This window comes from Sceloporus occidentalis, unplaced genomic scaffold, assembly GCF_023333645.1.
Source record: "Sceloporus occidentalis isolate IW3139 unplaced genomic scaffold, rSceOcc1.0.p SCAF_2, whole genome shotgun sequence".
In the NCBI taxonomy this organism is placed as follows: Eukaryota; Metazoa; Chordata; class Lepidosauria; order Squamata; family Phrynosomatidae; genus Sceloporus; species Sceloporus occidentalis.
In genome coordinates, this window is record NW_028316982.1 from 58,774,834 (window position 1) to 58,796,575 (window position 21,742).

The 21,742-nt window shown below is 39.3% G+C and overlaps 1 protein-coding gene across 1 annotated transcript in view; it reads left to right on the top strand.

The window, feature by feature from the left end:
• The window catches only part of LOC149318404 (inactive heparanase-2-like), a 167,040-nt gene that overhangs the window by 1,226 nt on the left and 144,072 nt on the right, over positions 1 to 21,742 (top strand). The window contains exon 3 of the mRNA XM_089509612.1: positions 18,982 to 19,143. Coding sequence (XP_089365738.1) covers positions 18,982 to 19,143 — 162 coding nt within the window. The remainder of the gene's footprint in view (positions 1 to 18,981; positions 19,144 to 21,742) is intronic.

Sequence of the window (21,742 nt, forward strand, 5' to 3'; positions counted from 1 at the left end):
TCTGGCTCAAGGCTATGGAATTCTGGAAGTTGGAGTTTGCTCTGGGCCCCACAACAAACTCCAACTCCCAGAATTCCATAGCCTTGAGCGGTGCCAAACTGGGTTCTTTCTCCAGTGTGGATGCAGCCTCAGTGTGACTCCCTTCCCACCTCCAAGAGAATGATGCAGACGCCCGGCAAAGGGCTTCACTAGCGAGAGAGACTGGTCTCCCTGAAGGGTTCGGTGTCATTTGAGGAACTGGAAACATGAGGGTCTGGAGACGATGAAACACGGTCCTATGGGGTCTGGAATCCAGGCCTAGGGAGAAAGACTTTAGGGAGCTGGGGAGGTTTAGCCTGGAGAAGAGAAGGTTAAGAAGTGATAGCCCTGTTTAAATATTTGAAGGGATGTCACATTGAGGAGGGAGCAAGCTTGTTTTCTGCTGCTGCAGAGAACAGGACCCGGAGCAATGGACTCAACTACAGGAAAAGAGATTCCACCTCAACTTTTTGACACGGTTATTCCATTCTCTGAGAGAGTGGTGGCATCTCCTTCTTTGGGGGGGTTTAAGCAAAGGCTGGATGGCTATCTTTGCTTTGATTGTGTATTCCTGCATGGCAGGGCAGGGTTGGACTGGGTGGCCTTTCAAGTTGCTTTTAACCCTATGATTCTAATTGTAGGGACTTGAGATTAAATATATTCTACAAATAAAAACAACTGCCCACCTATCCCACAAAAAAAACAAAACCCCTAAACAGCTCTGGAGCCTGAGGACTTGTGAGCATGGCTCTGATAGAATGCTAGAGTCTATGTCTATCATTAGAGACAGGCAAGTGACAGGCAGATTGAGGAGGGTTATGTCTGACATGCATCAGCCCTGCAGTGCATATAGCTGGGGGCCTTGCAAGATAAGGAAAAGAAGCTGCTTATTAGGCTGTCCTTTTGTCCCTGTGTTGTGGGGTTAGGGCTTTATGCGAGGGCAGCCAAGAGGTTAACAGCAACAAATGCCCATTTGGTCCAGTGTCCTGTTTCCAGCAGTAACCAGACATGCCCCTTCTATGGTGGAGACTGCCATTTCCTCTTGCATATCTAGTTCATGGAAACATATCTGCCACAAAATAAGAAAGTTTAGTTTTTAAGCTATCATTATTATTATTAAGCACTTAGCTTCTATCAATATAAGATGATTGTATGCTTTTTCTAGTAGTAAGCTCTTGGCTCAGAGAGAAACTAATTATGTTTAGTGGGTGAACCATCATTTTTATTTAGGTAGTAATGAGGAGAAGTGTGTGTCCATATGTGTCTTTATATGTTTATATATTCCCCCCTCTCTCTATATATATATCTCATTGTGTGCCTTTGAGTCATTTCTGATTTATGGTGACCCTATATATATATATATATATATATATATATATGCACATATATAAACTAAATTAATAAAGTCACAAAGCTAGGTCTTGCACAGGACACCCCAAAATCTCTCCTTCAGGCAAATTGACCAATTGGATTTCTGTCACTTTATACTCAGTCTCATGACATTCTAATTAACTGAATGTTTTGCAATAAGAGAACAAGTTTGGGGTTAAAATTATCATTAGTAACGGTAACTATATTTTAGGAAAAGGAGTCATCAGGTGTGATATCAGTCAGGCATTTTCTGAATAGCACATTTTTTTATTGGTCTGACTTGCCACTTCTGAATTAGACTGTCTTTGTGGATTTTTCATGCAGCACCAAAGAGATTATATGTTTGTGATATTGTTTAACACAAAAAGGAGTGAAGAACATCCATAGTTTTCCAGGAACACAATCCATTGCACTGGGTCGGATTTTACTTATTAAGAAAAGTGTGCCTTATATATGCCTTATAGCCCCCATATCACAGAGTTTCTTCAGAATATTTATTCAGAGAAGGTTTGCCATGTCTTCCTCTAAGGCTAAGAGAGTGAGATTTGCCCATAGTCATGCATTGGGTTTCCATGATTGAGTGGGAATTTGAACCCTAGTTTCACAGAGCCCTAGTATAGCCTTATTCCATCTAATTACCATTTGGATGTGTTAGATGAAAATCCCAAAATACCATCCTTGTCCCCCTAGCCAGGATGACTAGACTGACATAAGGCAATGGTTGGACTATGGAAGCAAGAGGAGATAGATGAAGATAGTCCCTTGCCCGTTTTCCCTGATGCATAGTTAGTGCTGCAGTTTTTACATCCATTTCCTTAGCTCTGCACCATTACTGCTTTAATCATGATTCTCCTTCATCACTTTCCCACCCATCTCCTGGATGCAAACCAGGGCCTATATTCTATTGTAACTTCCAACTAGAGTAGAATGAATGAATGATAATGTGGTAAATCATCATTTACGTTCAGCTGAAGGCAGCATCCACACTGGAGAAATAACCCATTTTGGCACCGCTTTAACTGCCATGGCTCAAGGCTATGGAATTCTGGGAGTTGGAGTTTGTTGTGGGGCCCAGAGCAGTCAATGGATCTTCTGTGGCTAGGACTAATGGTAGAGTTCAGGAGCAACTGCTGGAGAAAGTACTTGGAAAAAGTACTATATTTGACACGGGTGAAGAAGTTGGAAAATTGCACAAACAGGGCAGAGTGCATTGACTTTGTCCCCTACACTGCAATATTTTTTGAAAGAGACAGAATTGTATATTTCAGTTAGCAGAAGTGAGTCATGTTGATAACGTAATTAAATCTGAGCCACTCCATGTCAAAGGGAATTTCTGGCTGCTGAAAACTTTGGGGTAAATCATCTATATGCCTTTCTTGACTTAGCAATACCATTAATGGCCAACCTGGCAATAGCCTGTACATATTTGAATAAGAGTATTGTCACATTAAATGCATTTAAAATTACTTTTTCCCCCTGAGGTAATATAATAGGTTATATAAACTGATTGATTTGGAATTAAGTACTTTGCTACTAAAGCATAACACTTATAAAACACAAATATTCACCCAGAGTCTACTCTGGGCACTAAACTGATGAGTTTGTGTTTTATCAGGTGTTACACAATAAATATTGATAGGTTGTGGGAAAATAACTGCATGAATGTGCAAGATTTGTAAATACCACCCTTTTAACAAACAATGCTTTCCCACCCCACAACGAAAGAGTTCTATTATAACAATAAACCTTACCACCAGAATTAACCAGAATTAATAGTCCCTAATTATAAATGGTGTGGATGGAAGACAAATGTGTATGTGTGTGTGGGGTGTATGTATGAAATTCCATTTTATCACAATGTCTTTATTAGATCAGTTGCTTATTAACTTTGAAAACTCATAGACTTCTTCGCCAGGCAAAGGTGGGAAAATATCATGCAGGCAAAGGAGAATGACAGTGTTGGGGGTCAAAGTATCTGCATTTTGGCTTTATATGTTATCTAGGATGCATGTGTAGAGAAAAAGTAAGGCTATCAGCCCCGTGACCATGAGGTGACTGGGAACAAAGGTAGTGAAACAGAGGCAATAAAGTGTGGTTTCTCCATTTGACAGTACATAATTATGAAGGTGTGAGAGATTACAACCACCTAGAAATTCCTGTCTGTGATATAACGTGTGATGCATCAAGATATTTTGCTAACTAAGGTAGAGGACAAAATGTTGCCCTCCCTGTCTCAAACAACATACAGAGGCTCCTTGGGATACTTAGTTGAATCTTAATTCAGTTTTGGTAGTTTCCTTCAGTACTCCAGCAAGGCATTCTAGGGGCTCATAATGGGCTACGTGATGCATACAGTTTTTTGCCCAAGAGAGGAAAACGACTAGGAGGCTTAGAAATAGCAGTCTGAGAATAGCTGCCATCTGAGGTGGTTGCCTCACACTGTCTGATGGTACCTTGCATACTAGCAGCTGCTGTGTTACACCAGCCCTTGCTACACCAGATTGCATATTTATGATGGATTAATTAATGCAATGTAATAAAGAGAATTTTGGTTAGAACTCCAAGTCTATTAAAATTTAAAATGTTCTATGTATGAAATCTCCACAGTTTATCTGCTCTGGGTAAAGCTGCAATCCTATGTCTGTTTACAGACTTCTGTTTAAAAATATGCAAGCTTGTAGTGGATGGTAATCTGAAATGGCAGTCATAAATGGATATGCAATCAGAATGCAATCATTATTTCATACATGTTAAGATGTTAACATCTTTTCAAGAGGGACTTTACTATAGTACAGAGTAGGGACTGGGCAGTCCTGTAGATGTTGAACTGCAGCTCCCAATAGCTGTGGGAGGTGTAGTTTAACATTTGGAAGGCCACACAATACCCATCCCTGGGTAGGTTTTGTCAATCATACCTTCATATGCAGTAATGGGATCTGTGCTTGAAGACAAGCAAATTGGGAATTAGACTTCATATTTCCAAAAAAAAGTAACATTAGACACACGCATGCACTTCAGCCTTTATTTGGCAGCATGACCTAGAAAGCTGTTAGCTGAAATTTTCCCATAAGTCATTACTGAGGAAGCCAATTAATGCCAGACAGAACTTAGTGTGTGTGTCAACAACCAAGGGGCTGCCTCATGAAGATCTGGTCTGCCTGGAAAGTAGCTTCCATCTCCTGGACTCCCCTTCTCCATTTCTTTTCGTCCCTAGTAGAAATCATTTTGATGTGTAGAAGTCAGCAGAGGTGATGCAACTCTGAGATTCATTTTGCAGGCACACTCTCAATTTCACCTGATAAAGCTTCCCGGTCTCTTCCTTATACTCCTGTCTGCTCCCCCCTCCAGTCCAAAACCTGCTTTGTTGAGACTGCTACTGTTGTAAAAAATTAAAAGGAGAAATTTAGACTGTAGCATAAAGCTTCTCTGACCAAGGGCTGTGGTTGGCTCACACTAAACATTTGCAGAAATAAGTGTTCACTCAGCCCAAAGGTCAGTATTTCAACAAGTTGTGGAGGGGAACTTACACTTACTAAATGTCTTCGCCCAGGTTTCTTTGCTGCTGAGTGACTGTGGCCTTTTGTTTCTTCATTTTTCCTCATGGCAATAAAGTTGAAATGTAGCAGCCCTTCAAAATGAAGTTTCTCATAGAAGTTGTAACCACAGGTCTTAACTTTTCATCACTTAAATGTGGAACAGAACCATTGCAAATGGGGGGGGAAGGAGGGAGGGGACACATGTGGTGTGTATCAGGGATCAGTGTAAATCAGAAAGGTGTGGTGAGGGGGATTTCCTGCCCACAGGCCAAGCTTTCTTACTGGCTTCTATGCACAGGCTCCAGGAATGGCAAGCAGGACCTTCTGTGAGTCTCCAACCCACCCACTCACTAGTCGGCTTGTTAATTGCATTTCCTAAACATAACAAGTAATAAACAATAATCTATAAGACTTTTAAATGGGACTATAATTCAAGTTAAAAAAATTAAGCATATTAATTTAAATTTAATTTAAATGTACCATTGGGAGTCTGGGATTATAGTATGGGATGTAGATGAAATGTCCCATCAGTTTATGTAACTTCAGAATGAGCAATGCAATACTGGTGATGTGAGATTATTGTCTGTTTTGTTCATGTATGTGATGAGCATTGTGTCATTAGATAGTAGAGCTTCCTTCCTTCCTTCCTTCCTTCCTTCCTTCCTTCCTTCCTTCCTTTTTTTTAAAAAATAATTTTATTATACAAATAAAATATAACAAAAAAACAATAATAGCCAAATTATATATCACAGTAACCAAAGAGAAAAAACAAACCATAAACAAAACATACATACAAAAATATGAACATACATACACAAGTCAAAAACACTTAATTCTAACTTATTTCTTCTAATTCCCTTTCTTCTAACCAAATTTTTCGCCCTTCCTTGTTGTTGCTGTTGCTGTTGTTTTAAAGACAAGTCTTATGACTGATTGTATCATTTTGGAATAAATTCAAGCAGATGCATGTCATGAGGAAATTTAGGTCTAATCTAGTCTGCTACTGATAATAGTGTTAATATATCAATCAGGTCAAAATGCCTTCCCAAAGCGTTTGACTATATCCTTGTTCCCTTCATTTTTATAGCATTCAAACTATCTATCTGTCCATCCATCCATTCTTCTGTCTGATCAGCCAGGCAGCCTTTCTTCTAACACTGGACTCAAGGCGGCCCAAGACGAGTTAAAAACAAGACAGAGCTAAAAAAAAATCTGATGATAAAACACAATTAAAAAGCCATTAATTAAAAACTATAAACATTTAATAACATAACAAAAAAGGTAAAATTATAGCAACCACTTCCCCCATAAAAAGACCCTTCTGCAACTGCTGATGAAATATACACAATACCATTCTGGTTCATATAGGAAATTTCACTGGCCTGCCTCCAAATGAGGCATTATACAAAGAAGACGTCTGCACATTTTGTAGCAGATGTAGCTTTGTTGCCTTGCTCTTTTCTGGAGTATAGGATGTCATCTTAGACTTTTGTGTCTCCAGTTCCAGGCATAAAAATGTAAAGCTTAAAATGTCTTCAGTGATGGGGATGGTTGGACTATATGTGCATCCACATTTAGCATTACATATCCATACCTTATCTATTTTGATAACCTCTCCCTGCCCACCACTGTCTACCTCAGGGGTAGGCAACCCTTTTGAGCTGGGGGCCGGGTTGCTGTCCCTCAGACAACTGGGGGGCCGAAGCCAAAAAATAAACAATTAAATAATTTTTTAAAAATTAAATAAATAAATAAACCGGGACAAATGTAGGACAAAATTTTCAAATGGAGGGCACTTTTTAAATTAAAAAATGGAGGACACACGAAAAAAATTGCTGATTTTTTAAAAAATGTTAAGATAAATGCATGTTTCTGAGGCTTCTATAGACAATTGCCCTACCATGCCCCTCGCGCGAGACACCAAAGGCCCCGGTGGCAATCGGCGGCAGGACCGGGCTGGGGCCGGTCCCAAGGCCTCGCCGGGCCGCATCCGGCCCGCGGGCCGCAGGTTGCCTACCCCTGGTCTACCTGATCTAAGCATCTTTACTTTCCCTGTTCTATTCAGGTCTCTTTCTATTTGCTTTTGTATCTTTGGATAACCTTCTACAGCTTGTCTAAGCGACTGTTATGAACGTTAAGATTGCTGGGGATCTAGAAAACCCAGTCTTGCAAACATAGAAATGCCCAGTCTTCAAATCTGTTTACAAGCCACATTTTTCTAAAGTACCCACCCAAGGAGGATGTCTCCCCTCACTTTCTAAATATATATGTTCTCATTCCTTACCTGACACCCAGCTGTTCGTTATACTTAAACAGCTTCTCTATTTGTTTATGACAATGAAAACATGAAGGAGGCATTGTATGGTGAAAAAGCATTGTATGGTGAAAAGTGGAGATTTGAACCATAACCTCCAGAGTCATGGTCCAATGATCGAACCACTACACCATGCTGGCTCAAATATAATGCAATATGATAAAAACACAGACAGCAATTGAAACATTGTAGATCCAAGAGCATCACTTAAAATATCAAAGGTATAAAAATGCATAGGATGAACAAATTTGTAAATTGAATAATTTAAAAAAAATCAAGAAAAGAAATTAAATTCAGCAATCTGAAACAGTTTAAGACAATCAGTAAAATAAAATGACTTTGCCTGGTGCTGAAATAAACATCAAGGAAGGGAGGGCCTAAGCAGACTTCCTTAGGAGAACACTGTGCAAGTGAGAAGCTGTTACTGTGAAAAGCCTTTCACTAAAATTTGGTGGGGAGATGTCGAGAAAGGTCTCTGATCGGGGTGAGAAGAATCTTTGGCCCAAGGTTTAATGGACTTTAAAGAACAAACCTAAATTTTAAACTAGGCTTTGGAACATGAAATGGAAGCTAGCTGAAATGATAAAAAACTGAAGTAATGTATCTCTATCACCTACTCCCAGTTAAGCACTCTAGCAACCACTATTTTGTACCATCTGAAGTTTCAAGACCATCCTCAAATTCCACGAATTGCAGTACCTCAATTGGGAGGTTGCCAGCACACTGATAGTCTGTTTTCAACTATCTTTGCCCATTTAGATAGCATACCAATCTAAACTTGCAAAAGGCACTCAAGCTGATCGTGGTTCCTATGAAGGAATTCAGTATAATAGGGAGTTCAGTGCAGCCAGGGAGCGTGGAAAACAGTGTGGATGACTAAGGGGCAGCTGGTGGCTTCATAATCCCAGACCAGTCTATTTATCAAGCCCAGTGTATTGTTTCTGATAGTGATGATTACTAAAGGATATTTCTAAGGAAGTCTCTGAAGACCAATCTAGATGCAATAGATGTCTTGTAGTTCAACTTTTAAGTAGTTATTATTTTTAAAATAGTTGGCATATGGCCTCCAAGCCAATTTGAGGGGAGGATTTGAACTCTTTGCCTCACTGTTCTCTTGATAATAATTAGATATCCCACCTCATGGCCACAGCTTACTTTCTGTAAAAGGGGGAATAATTGCAAGATTGAAAGATATGTGATCTGGCCTATTTAAAGAGTGGTTAAATAAAATTTGGAAATTTCCACTAATGGTCTTGGTATAATCTCAGCTGAAAACTATGTCAAATCCTTAATTTATTGAGGTCTTTCTTAAAAAAAATGAGTGCACATATCCACTGGTGCATCTGCAGAATTTTATGCAAATGGTCACTGAGATTTCTATTATATTAACTTATTAGTAAAAGTAGGATGTGATTTTTAAAAACGTCTCATTTTCAGTGTGGATACTTCTTTTTAGCAGCAGGCTATGTAATTACTCCCCCCCTTTTTTTAGCTGAGAACATGATTTATATGAATGTATATTTAAAAAATTTAAATAGATTAAAAAAATCTTTTTGATTAATTCAAAACAGCATCACAATGACCTTACTATATGGTATATTAAAAAAAAACTATTATCTTAAATACACTTTAAAAATACAGTGGGCAGCAGGCACAATCTTACAAATATTCCTCTCTTCCCTCACATTTGTTATTAATGCTTTATGATGCTTACACCTACATGTGTGAATTAGTCTTCAGAACTGTTTTATGAGAATGCAAATTTACTGAGAATTGGTTCAAACCTCATTTAAATAATTTACTAAAAACATTAATGAGATTAATAGTCCTAGAACAAGTGCTTTAACACTTACTAGACTGTGTTTGGTCTTTGACTTTTGAAAGCTGCAGTACATCTAACTCTTGCAAATTTTAAGAGTATATATCTATAAATTACCTAGTTGTTATTCCATCAACACCCCTCTTACTTGTCCATTTTGAGGAGGTCTCGCTTGGTATTTTGAGGAGCTTTTGCTAAATGATTTTGTAAGGAGTTTGTGCAAATTTCAGGTATTGGCTATTTGGGATGTAGGATGCAAGCTAGACCGTAACAATCTTTTTCAAGGCAGTAAAACAAACACTCCACATGAAGTGAGTCCACTTTGTAACACTACTGTGTTGTGGTTAGTGGTGCTTTCGGTCTATATAAATACTTTAGTCTAATTGAGGTCCTGATGAGGATGACAGTAGTGAAAGATATGATTAGTATATGTCTGGTTTATTTTGCATGAAAAGTGTACAGGTGAAGAGGATATATGCCTCCTGTAAATCTAGGTGTCAAGTTGAACTGAATGCAAATGTTTTCAATGGAGTAGCCCCAGTACCATTCCCTGCACAGAAATGCGGGAATTAGAATAGGAATATAATTACTACGAAGTTTTGCATTGTTTTTTGATAAGCATTTCTATCCATGACTATCTCCATTAGGGCATTAGCAACTGTGTGTGAAAAAAATGCTACTAAGCCAGTTCAAACCTTTATACACATCTCTAATCTATCTAACTTAGTATTGTCTTCTCTGGCTGTCAGCAGCTGTCAAGGAGCTCACAAAGTTTTCTCAGATTTCTCACTGAGATACAGTGTCTTCAAGTGCATGGCAGGCATGTATTTCTTAGGTGGCTGTCCTAAATAAAATCAACTTGAGTTCAGAGTGATATTTTTAACCAAAGCTTTGGTAAACTGTTTTGCAAATTGTAAACTGAAGGATACATATCAGATTGATAAATAAATACAGTGTTGTGGACCAGAGTGGTACTCTCCATTTAAAACAAACAGGAAGTAATGGCCTATCTGAATGAGTCCCTTCAGATCATAGTTTATGAACCAAAACCCTGGCAAAATTTACTCACATACCCCAAGGAGGGGTTTGGCTTGTTGCAGCAGTATTGCTGTATCTTCTTTTGTAGAATAGCATGTTAATATAAATCATTAAAGGAAGAAATATCAGCTGTTAGTTTCTCCACAACGCAGAACACTGAACACATCATTTATCAAAGTTACATGTTATGGATGTCCTATTTCTACAGATTTGGATGGGGATACAGCAAACATGTTTCTGCTTACATATTACTCCTCCCCGGCAATTGCTGTGTCCCAAGTTTATGGAAAAACAAGATCAGAAATTTTCAATCAGATATGTCATGGGACTTTTTGATACCAGAGAAAGAGAATAACAAATACTCTCACTTCAACAGCATGAACAGAGTATCTTAGAATGATCAACTTGTTATGGAACCTAAATGGGAAATTTGACAAGTCCCTCTCTGTTTTCCTGGAACTCAAAATAAAATAATACTAAATAGCTAATGCTGCCCTTTCATGACATCTCATATCTGGTGGCTGCCGCACCGCTGGTCCTATTTCTTGTTTTGTACTATAAAAAATACTGCAATTCCATGACTATTTCCTTTTTAACCCTTCTTTCCATCCCCTCGTGTTTTCCAGAGCCCTTCTGTTTTGAGTAGGTGTATAATGGTTAGAAGGACAAGGGACTGTTCGAAATCTAAAGGATTTCTTGGTGGACTGCAGACATGAAGGTGATTGTGTTCAGAGGATTAGATAAGAATTGTCAAAGAAAAAGAGGTGAAATGTCTGACCTGAGTGCTTGAAACAATTTCCTACATCCCAAGGAAGAATGAATGAAACTCCAGAGTTGTCACACATTGTCATAGAGTAATAAAGCTCTAATCAGAGAGATTTCCATGTGTAGAAAGTGTCCATCTTTGCATAGTATATACCCTCCTATCCGAAGAAAGTAATCTAAGTAGGGAACTATTAATACAAATCTGATTATTTAAAATCTGCTTTTCTAGACCTACTGTGTACAAGCAAAAGAGAGGTCCCAGACCCATGAAATTTACAACCCACCTTTCGGCCTTGAGAAAAAACAAAAATGGGGATGGAGAAAGAAAGCAATTCCCCACTCCCACTTTTCTGCCTTCAGCCGTCTACATGATGTAGTAATTCTTGATATTATTACACATCATAATTTGTACATATATATTTTATTCTAGTGTGACCTCTACTGTCCATGTTTTGGCTGAAGTCCCAATAATATATAATTGGGAGTAAGGCCTACTGAAGTTAGTGTAGTGTGTGATTATGAGTATTTTTGTAACACATCTTTAGGAATGACAGCCAGATGCTGGGATTGCCTAGCTCAGCCTTCCCCAGACTCTTATCCTCCTGAAATATTGTTGTACAATTTGTATCACCTCTGGCAACTGGTCATGATGGCTGGGACTGATGGGAACTGCAATCCAAAACATCTGGAGAATGGGCATAGAAACTTGCTGGGTAGTCTGTACATTTATGATTTTGTCCTTTTGAGGTAATTCAGAAGGCAAAATGTGTTAATATGTAGGCAGAAAAGAAAGGAAAAAGTACACAGTTATATTATGACCTAAAAGGAAGGTCAAGCGCCATCTTTCACACCAGCCGCTTGAGTCAATTCCTGAAACTGCACTAGGCAAACACTACCTATTTTGGGTTCTTATCTCTGGGTTATTTTTAGTGTGAAGCTGCTCTGTTAGTATGTCAAAAGAAATAGCCAAGTTAAGAAATCCACAAAGAACTAAGAAGCTGCAGTAGAAAGATCCTTCACTGCTGTCTTTTTAAAGCTACTTAGTGGTGAGCATAGGAGGGAGACAGCATTTTATGGGCAAGATACATTTAAATTACTCTGTGCAGAAAACTTCCTGCTTTACATTATTAATTCAGTTTTCTAACTCTTTTAGTTTGCTTAGAAGCAAACACATGTACCAGAACAAATACATCCTCTAGTCCTACCCCAATCTACCCAATTAACAATTTCTCATTATGGTAGTTAGCATAAATCCCCTTGGGGGTACCATACTTACCTTATCTGATTTTATGCCAGGGCCCAGCCATTTCAGCCACTGAGTGCTTTTTAAAAAACTTCTAGCCAGGAAGATGAGAGAAATTGTAGAAGCCATTTTAATGGCCGTGACCTTTTTAACTAGCTATTTTCAGAGTTTTACAGCTTTCCATTTACTGGCTCTTTTCTGATGACCAAGAGACAGGGGGTTTGATCCCTGCAGGATGTCTCACTTTCCAGTGTTGCCCTGCCTCACTTATTTCCATAAGTAGGAAAGGGGCTTTTTTAAAAAGTCAAGTAGAAGGTGTCATTAAAGTTTCTTTGAAAATTCATTTGGTATTAGTCTGAAAAGTTTAAACAAAGCTTTCAAACTGGTCTGTGCCTGTTGCTATGTGGTGGGTGTTCTAACTCCTGGGAAATATTTGCTCAAGTTTGCCAAAAGAATGCAGAACCTACCCCCAGAGAGAAAGGGTTTCAGCGGACTCACAAACTACCCTCTGTTTCATGTTGGATGGGTGTTTTTCTGTTCTATGATACCAGCTTAGAGAAAATTGATGAATATAGTGTGGACTAAACCAATTGCCACTGGAATTTTTTCTCTTACTACAAAGGGTGTCCCCAGGTGGAAAATTCCTAGGGATGCTTTGAACCCACTTTATGGAAAGTGCAGAACACACTCTTCTATCAAGGGGATGGAGTTTCTGGTTAGTAGTTTACTGTGAAGGTCTCAAGAGCATTCTTATACTGTACATTCTTATATATTTTGGTTGGGGATGCTATAACAGGCAGCAAGATGCAGTCTACAGAAGGCTTTACATTCCATTACACTCTGGCCTTAGGGACCCCTCACTCAGCCCCTTCCATTTTCTAGCCACTTAAACTCTGGATTCTGTATCTTGCAATCAGCCGCAGCTCACCCACCTGCCACATGGGTGTGCTCCCTTCATACTGCATCTGTGAATCTGCTGTATGAGTGACTATGCTCAGCATGGTTGTGCATTGTTTTCCTGAACCAATACGCACAATAAATGCCAAATGATCCAGTGGGTATATAGCAAGCAAGTTCAAGAACTCTCAGCACTATACATCAACCCTTCTCTGGGACTAATCCCCAATATAATTCCAAAACTGCGGTTCTCTATACATGGGAGTAAGTCTTGGTTGTCTCAGTGAGATGGGCTCCCTAATAAGCATGCATAGTGTTGAACTGTATGGTATTCTTTAAAATAGGTATTCTGGAAGACCACTTTAGTAATGTTTATTTTAAATGGCTAAAGCAAAATGATGAAACCGGGACAGGGGTGGTAGGTGAGAGTTTTTAATGACCATATTACAATAAACCAACAGAACTATTGTCAGAACCTCAGTATCTGGATCACTTTTCTTACTCAGTTTCACATTTTGTCTTTGGTATCAGGTTTCTTTAGCTGCATTATGCCCACCTTCATCGTTATGTTTTTTTAATTGCTTACTTTGTAACTTGGAACTTCATAACAAAGACCATGTAAAGCCATGAAAGTTAATTCCTAAGTCAGTTAATATATATGAGAGAGCCAGAGGTGGTGTTAATGGCCCTTTTGTTTACACCACAATGTTTACTTTAGTATTATAGTGGTGTAGGTGATTTGAGTGTGGACTCAGACTCAGGGAGACCAGGTTTCTAATTTCTACTCAGCCATGGAACCCCCTCTGGGTGACCTTGGGCCAGTCACAAGTCTCTCACACTCAGAGGAAAGCAATGGCAAACTGCTTTTGAACAATGTTGTCAAGAAAATCCCATCATAGGTCACCTTAGGGTTGCCATAGGTTGGAAACAACTTGATAGCATACAAGAAAAACAGCAACAAGTCACGCTAGAAGTCCTTTCTTCCCCAATTTTACATCCTTCAGATATGTTGGACTACAGTTATCAACCCAACCAACAGACTGCATGCAGAATGCTATATTGGGGAATGCTGCCCTAGATTAACTCCTTTTACAGTAACAATGCTTAATCTTTTTCTACGCTACCAGCAAAATACTTGCCAGGGTGAGACTGTATATTTCCAAGGAATACCTGGGTGATGGTACATGAAATCTGTGCTCTTCACACATATTTCTCTTCTTATTGCAACACCATTCCTGAATGTTACACCACTTTTTGCCATAGGTAGGTACTACTGGATCTGTTTCCTTCCTCAGAAGACCCCACTGCTTGCTAGAAGGTTATTTTATCTCCCATTCAACTATATCATAGTCAGATTAGCACCTGTATATTTTGTTCTATATAATTCAGCCTGTGGCCTTAGGGCTGTGGTCCCACACCCTTATTTCAGAAGCCGTCTGTAAGTGATTACTATCATATTGGGAGAAGCAATTTGTATGTTTCCCAGCAACCCAGTGGGCCAGGCAGGAAGGAGGTGGTAGGTGCAGGGGTGGTTCAGAGAGATGAAAAGAGAAAAGGAAAGCTAAAGGGAGAGAGAAAAGGGGTGGCAGAAAGAAAGGGGGTGCAATGACCTTACTCACACTTGATTCTGGACTCTCCTGCTGTTAGCATTCAGCTCCTGACAGATTACCCTCAAAGGAATGTGGCCCTTGACAGAAGAAATGTTCTCCACCCCTGATACAACTACTTGGAAACTGTTGAATACTAATACTGCTCCATAGTCTGTTCCCCTCTGTATATAGCTTCACCTTGAACTCCATTTCATGGTGTGTGAAGGAGAAAAGGAAGGAAGGCATTAGGCCACAACTAGAAAAGAGAATATTTAAAGAAGTATTTTGTGACAGAACATGGAGAAACCAGAGTGTTTTGCTTTACAGTGCCATTGACAAAGATTGTGAAAGAAAAGCAGTAGGCTGAATAAATTATAATTTAGTGCACCTAAGTAGTTTGCTCTCATTGCAGTACCCGAGAGTATCTGACAGTATCTGGAAAATAAAGTCTTTCCTAAGTCCCAAAAATATTTTGTGCCATTGTCGCTCTGTTTCTTACAGAAATCTTTAAATTAGGTCAATAGCTTTTCTTGTTCCTCATCATTTTTTGTGGCAAAGGAGAGGTGGTAAGAAGCACTCCATCCTGCTTTTAAATGAATCACAGTACCCAGTGACATTAACAACTTTTTTGGGTGGGAGGAAAGCTTTGTTTAAAACAATGGTTAAACCCACCAACAAAAGTTGTTAACATTTTTTTTATCCAAGAAAGTCTTTGGTACACAAGCTGCTCTGCCAACATGGTTTTGGTTTTCTTTTCTTTTTTTGTATTGGCTATGTGTTTTATTATTGTGTTTTTAAATTGTCTGTTTGTGTTTATGTTGTTATAATTAAATTTTTGGTTTTAGTATGTATTTTATTGTTGTTCAGTATCTTGTCCACCTTTTTCTGGAAAGCTGGAATATAGAATATATAAATACGGTAAGTGAAAATAAGCCAGGATCAAACTCAGTTTCAGATTTGAAGTTTGTTCTGAAACCATTACTTAAACAAAAGATGCATAAATTTGGACACTGGTGGGGAAAGAGAAACAAATACTTTCTGTCCCCTTTCTCTGATGCTTGAAATAACAAAAGAGGAGAGAAACTGCAGCAGTCTTTGAGACATGCCACTTAACCAGAAAGGGACACCTAGTGAGTATATTGACAAACTGACATTTGAAACAAGGCCTTCCTGGCTTCCAGGTCATGCTCATGATTGCTACATACTGCATCACTCTTGGAATGATTGTATTTGATTTGTTGATTTGAAAAGGGCTGGCTTGATTTGTATAACTTGATTTGAAAGTATAAGCACTCATCTGTATGGAAGTTATGAACTACAAATCATAATCAGTAGTTATCTCATAGATTTTCTCCAAGGTCAAAAGTGATACTGAGAGCATCCTATAAAGGTGAATACGGGCAGGTATAAGCCTCTGCTCATCCTGTATATGATTAATAGGTACACTGGTATATATCTGTTTCTGGTACCAGCAAAAATCATTTGGACTGCAAAGCATTTGAGCCGGCTGCCTAGCAACCTCAGGCAAACTAAGTGGTTATCCTCTCCTTCCCTTTCCTTAGCTTCAGGGCCATGAGTAGGTCGGGCAGGGATGAGTAAATTGTGAATGTGGATATTGCCAGCTGGGGCTCTTGTGACTATCCAGAAGTGACATGATTGTGAACAAAAAAGCAGGATTGGGAAAATTATAAACAATGAACAGTTTTTATAGCCATTTCAGGCCTCCCTCTGTTCCAGTAGCCTATTGTGACCTTAAGACTTGTTCACAAGTGGCCAACTTTTAAGAAAGGTGTAGTTATTTTCCACTCCCCATTATCAAATGTCTTTTAAATTATAAATTATACATTGTCACTACATGAAGGTATGTTGGGAAGGCCAGTCACCCAGTCCTCAGATTATACTGGGGTGGGGTGAACTCTGACATTCTCTACTTGAGCATATTCAGGGCTAGCCATGTTGGCCATGTAGCAAAATACAACAAAATCCACAAAAAATGATACATTTATTGTCCAACCAAAATTCATAAAATACTTCATGCAAGCTTTCAAAGCTTCACTGGCTTGTTCATCAGACCAAGATGTTAAAAGTCATACAAGAGACGAAAAGCAAGTTTAAGCTTCTAAAGTTGGAACCCAATACTGATTGTTCATGGAAGGTAGCCAGTTGTGTAAGGAAGGATTCATATCAGTGGCTGTTTGATGTTTGTTTAATTCTTATCTGTATATAGAATTCTTTGCCATCTGGGTTCAATTTACTGCCATCTGATGTCTTCAAACTTCCATTTAGGGAAAGATGATTGATCAAGTATCAATCTGCTGGGAAACTTTGAGCATGTCTGTCTGGACACCTTTCATTCTGGCTTTTGTTCTGCACTTGGAAGTGAGATGGCACTAGTGGCCATGTTTATAAAGCTTTGTCTACAACTGGTGAGGGAGTAGCTTTAAAAAGTAACTTTCCAAGCTTGCTAAAGAGAGGCCGTCTGTGTTTGTTGTTTATTAACTTCCATCATCTCCAGCCAACTTCCCCTCTACTATCTTTCTCTTCCCAACTCCCATCATCTTTCTATTATCATCATTGCCATTCATCCCTGTCTGCAGCTTACTCATTTGTGCAACATTGGCCATACATTCTGGGGATGATGAAGGCTGTAGTCAAACACAACTGTAAAGTATGCAGAGAGATCTTGTAGCACCTTTGAGACTAACTGAAAGAAAGAAGTTGGCAGCATGAGCTTTTGTAGACTTCAGTCTACTTCCTCTGTCTGTCTGCCAACTTCTTTCTTTCAGTTAGTCTCAAAGGTGCTACAAGATCTCTCTACATACTGATTCTACAGACTAACGTGACTATATCTTTGAATTCTACCATCTATAAAGCAGTAGTTTAGGGAAAACTGCAAAAAAGCCCCGCAGATCCTATGGAACTAGTCCATATCCTCCAAAATTTTACAGTTGAAAACCAAGGCACATGTGGCCAAGCAACATCAAGAGTGTGGTCAAGATGACAAAAGTTATTAATGAAGAAAAACACAGTAGTAGATGTTGCAGCAGTTTGCTTTTGCCTAAGGTTACAGGGAAGAGTTAGATTCTGCCCCTCCCCTCCCTATGCTGAATTAACTGGGTGCAAACTGTTTTGTACTTTGAACTCAGTTTGCAGCAATTGAAGTAAACCAGGATGAAAGGAGAAAGTGGGAGGAGAAGGGAGAAACCAGGGAATTTTGAAAGCAATTTAAAAATGGGATGATGGAGCATGTGCTAGCTGAGAAACAATGTTGATTGATTCCAGAGCTCTGGAGGTCTCTGAAATGACAATAGGTAGCTACTCTCCTTTTCCCTGATACCTTTCTTGTGATATCCTGCAGGGGTCCTTCATGTTCTCTTTCCTGGTGGTACAATATTATTTAAGATGAGTTAGCCATGCTAGGTTGCAAAACCAACAGAACTTTACAATAAACCTAACAGACCTAATTTTTCATGGGCTAGAGTACACTGTCAGATGCCCAAAATGCTACGCTAACCTAACATATACAGACTCAGACACATAATCATGACTAAAAAGGGAGGGAAATCTATTAACAGAGGAACTAAAAGCCATGAAATAAAGGAGAGCAGTCAGCTTTCCACATTTTTGTGCAGTCAAATGTACTGTATACACAGAACACATTTACAACAGTGCCCTGAGTGGCAGCATGTGTTTTATTACTGAACTAATTTAACCCCTTAATTGGCACAATTCCTTTCTGTAGTGGGAAAGCTATCACAATCTTAACTGATTTAAAGAAGAGGCAAGATTGCAAATAAATTCTAATTTAATAACAGACATTGGTGCTTCATTTCTAAGCATGTTTTACTGATATGTCTTGAGAGACAATGAAATGACCTATGATGGCTGTGTTAATAATGTCAGCTTTTTATGCCACCTTCTGAAGGTGTGGCTGATGGTATTAGGTACTGGGTGGTTATCTTTTGGAAGTGATTAATTGTGTATTTCTTCATGGCAGTGGATTAGACTAGAAGGCATGTACCATCCCTTCCAACTCTATGATTCTGTACTTGTGCCAAAATAGGGATTGTCAAGAATTTAACAGGCCACGGCATATGATGTTTTATTTAATGCAACAAGACCTTGAGTTGATCTCATTTAGGCAAACCTTTTCATGAGGAAGTAAGCAGAAATAGTGAATGAAATACGTTGGCTGTCAGGGATCTTGAGCTGGAGACATGCGGTAATAAGGAAGACAGTATAGAGAGATGTCTCCCAAAACAAAGTGCAGATGGGAATGAATTGTATACACTGTCAGTGTTGACTGCTTCTAGCTTAAGGTTTGACTTCTTTTGTGAGACTGGAAGATGATACAGTGACATATTTTCTTCTCTCGTTCTTTCTTATCACAGATATTATTCGCAGTGATATTGCATTGGATAAGCAGAAGGGCTGCAAGATTGCACAGCATCCAGACATCATGTTGGAGCTTCAGAGGGAAAAGGCAGCTCAGATGCACTTAGTTCTCCACAAGGAACAGTTTTCCAACACATATAGCAATCTCACACTAACAGGTAAGGTTGACCGTCCATTTCGAGCCCAAATTGTTACTCCATTAAGCCACTGACAGAATTTCCCCCCTATGGGGAGGGAAAGAGATAACAGGCTCCTGACGAAAGGTCATGGATATCTACAGAGCCATGGGAAGATGCTAAATCAAGAAATGACAATATGCACCTCACCAGATATTGCTGAATTGCAGTTCCTGTCATCTGTCACCATTGACTATGCTGGTAGCACTGAGAGTTGAAGTCCAGTAACATCTGAAAGCCCACATACTATATACTCTTGCCCCAAATAAATAGCAAAAATGTCAACATGAATGCTACAGAATTCAAAATGATATACAGAATTTGTTTTCTCACTTGATTTGGAGCTTTGATATTCCTACCATATGAGAGCAATAGAAAGTAATAAACCAACCATGTCCCATATAAACCAAAATCTGGTCCTACAAAAAATAAAAATTTGGAAAGTACTATTAGTGTTCCTCCATCTGTTTTTTCTAATCTGGATCGTCTAGGCCTGGTTGCTTGACTATCTCCTGAATTTAACAGCATCTACAGGACTTCATTGACAACTCTGATCAGGCTTCTTAATACAGCTATGAAACAGAATAAACTATCTTGGGTTGCCACTTAAGGTATCCGTTAACTGATGACTTCCTTTAAAAGAGTTATTTCTGATTTCATGCATCCTAGATGTAAGATGTAAAATAGTGCCACACTATTTTCCCAGTGTAGGGTACTGGCTAGAGTGTTCTTGACACCTAGGAGATGTAGTTCAAGTTGCCATTATGCCATAAAACTTGGTTCAGTCACTCTTTCTTAGCTTGACCTACCTCACAAAGTTGTTGTGAGGATAAAGTGTGAAGGAGGAGTTGTAGGGGAATTCAGGTTTCCTAAGGCTTCAGCCCTCAGTAAGGAAACAAAAATATCAAAACTATCAAAGCCAAGCCTGTTAGGGTCTAGCTTGTAAATCAGCAGAGCAGCAGGAATGGTCTTTTGCCTTAAGATGCTTCTATAAGAACTGAGGCTGACACAAATAGCTTGTAGTTTAAAAAACAAAACTTTACTAATGGCTTAAATCTACATATACATGGAAGCTACATCCTAACCTATCTAGTGAATAGTTCAGGTAAAAGAAGAAGTTTGTATCTCACCATCTTTAGGAGGAAAGTTGAGAGAGCATGGTGATGGAGAGACCGAAGGGAAAGCAGGAGAGATCTATTGTGTGAGAGAACTTCTTAAGGAAGTTGCTTAGATCACATGATCTGTTTACCAACTTACAAAGGTATTTATTGCCCCTGTAATTTAGCAGGACCAAATGGCATGCAAGTAGAGATAGAAGACAGTAGAGATGCATGCAGGAAAATCCTATCTATCTGAGAAGGGGGGGAGAGAATGCAAAGATTTTCCAACAGGAGTGCCATGTTCTCATTGGAGGAAAGACAGAATATAGATGTTAACTACTAAATAAAAAATTTTTTTGTCACAGAAGCTTCCCTTCCTATACCCAAAACCAAACAACTAGGTGGCACTATAATTAATTTTATAAATATTGTTTTTTCCTGAATTAATAAAATTCAAGGCAGACTGTAACTTTATTTATCTATGATGCGATTGCCAGTGATTATTTCAACTCTGCTATAGCCTTCAGACCAACAGTTGGCCATCTCTGATCTGGAGGGCCTCTAATAGTAGTTTTTAGAACATATGGCCAAAGGTCCGTGTGGTCCAGCGTTCTATTTACACAATAACCAACCCAAATGCTTATGAAAAACCCATAGGCAGGACATGAGTACAATACCACTCTTCTATTTATGTTTCCCAGTACCTGGTACTGAGATTCATATTATCTTCTAAGATAGAGGTATTATAAAGCCAACATGATTAGTAGCCATGGCTTATGAGCCACAAACCTAGGGTGCCTTTCTGTCCAGAAAGTGCTGCTGTTGGTTTTCTGGTATCTCTGCTTGGTTGGACAGGGCAGGGAATGTTGGTTAGCCTAGCAGAAGCTGCCTATAGATTTTTGATTTGGGCCTTTGCCCATGCAAGCAACACCAAGCATTTTGTAGCACTTTGGTACATGAGGGCTGGCTTTCTTTCTTTCTTTCTTTCTTTCTTAAAAAGCTTATTCCCCTCTCCCTGCCCTCACTTGCATCAGCAGAGGGGATGCAGGAATAATTTGGTGTCCTTGAAGCCAAGGCGGCACATGCACTTTGTGTGAACCCAGTAAATATTAAAGAGCAAATATAAAAGAGATAATGGCCCAGACAGAGCAGTGTGGCTGTTTCTATTAAGAGTGTTGTTTGAATTATCCATGAAATGGGTCTTGGAGTGATTGACAGACTGTGAGGGGGAGCTGCAAGATGCTCGTAAACCACTTAGCCCCTGCCTGGCAAGTGAGAGGACAGAAGGAAAGATTCCAGTTCTCTCACCTCTGGCCTGTGGGCAGCAGCGGAAAAAACCCACAAAGTGGTGTCCAGGTGACTTGCACAACCTGAGAAGAGAGGTTCAAGTTAAAATTTCCCCCTAGCTTCTCGGGGATGCCAGATGGATGCTGAGCTGTTGTGACGTTAGGGTCTGTATTGGCCTGGCAAACATAGCAGCC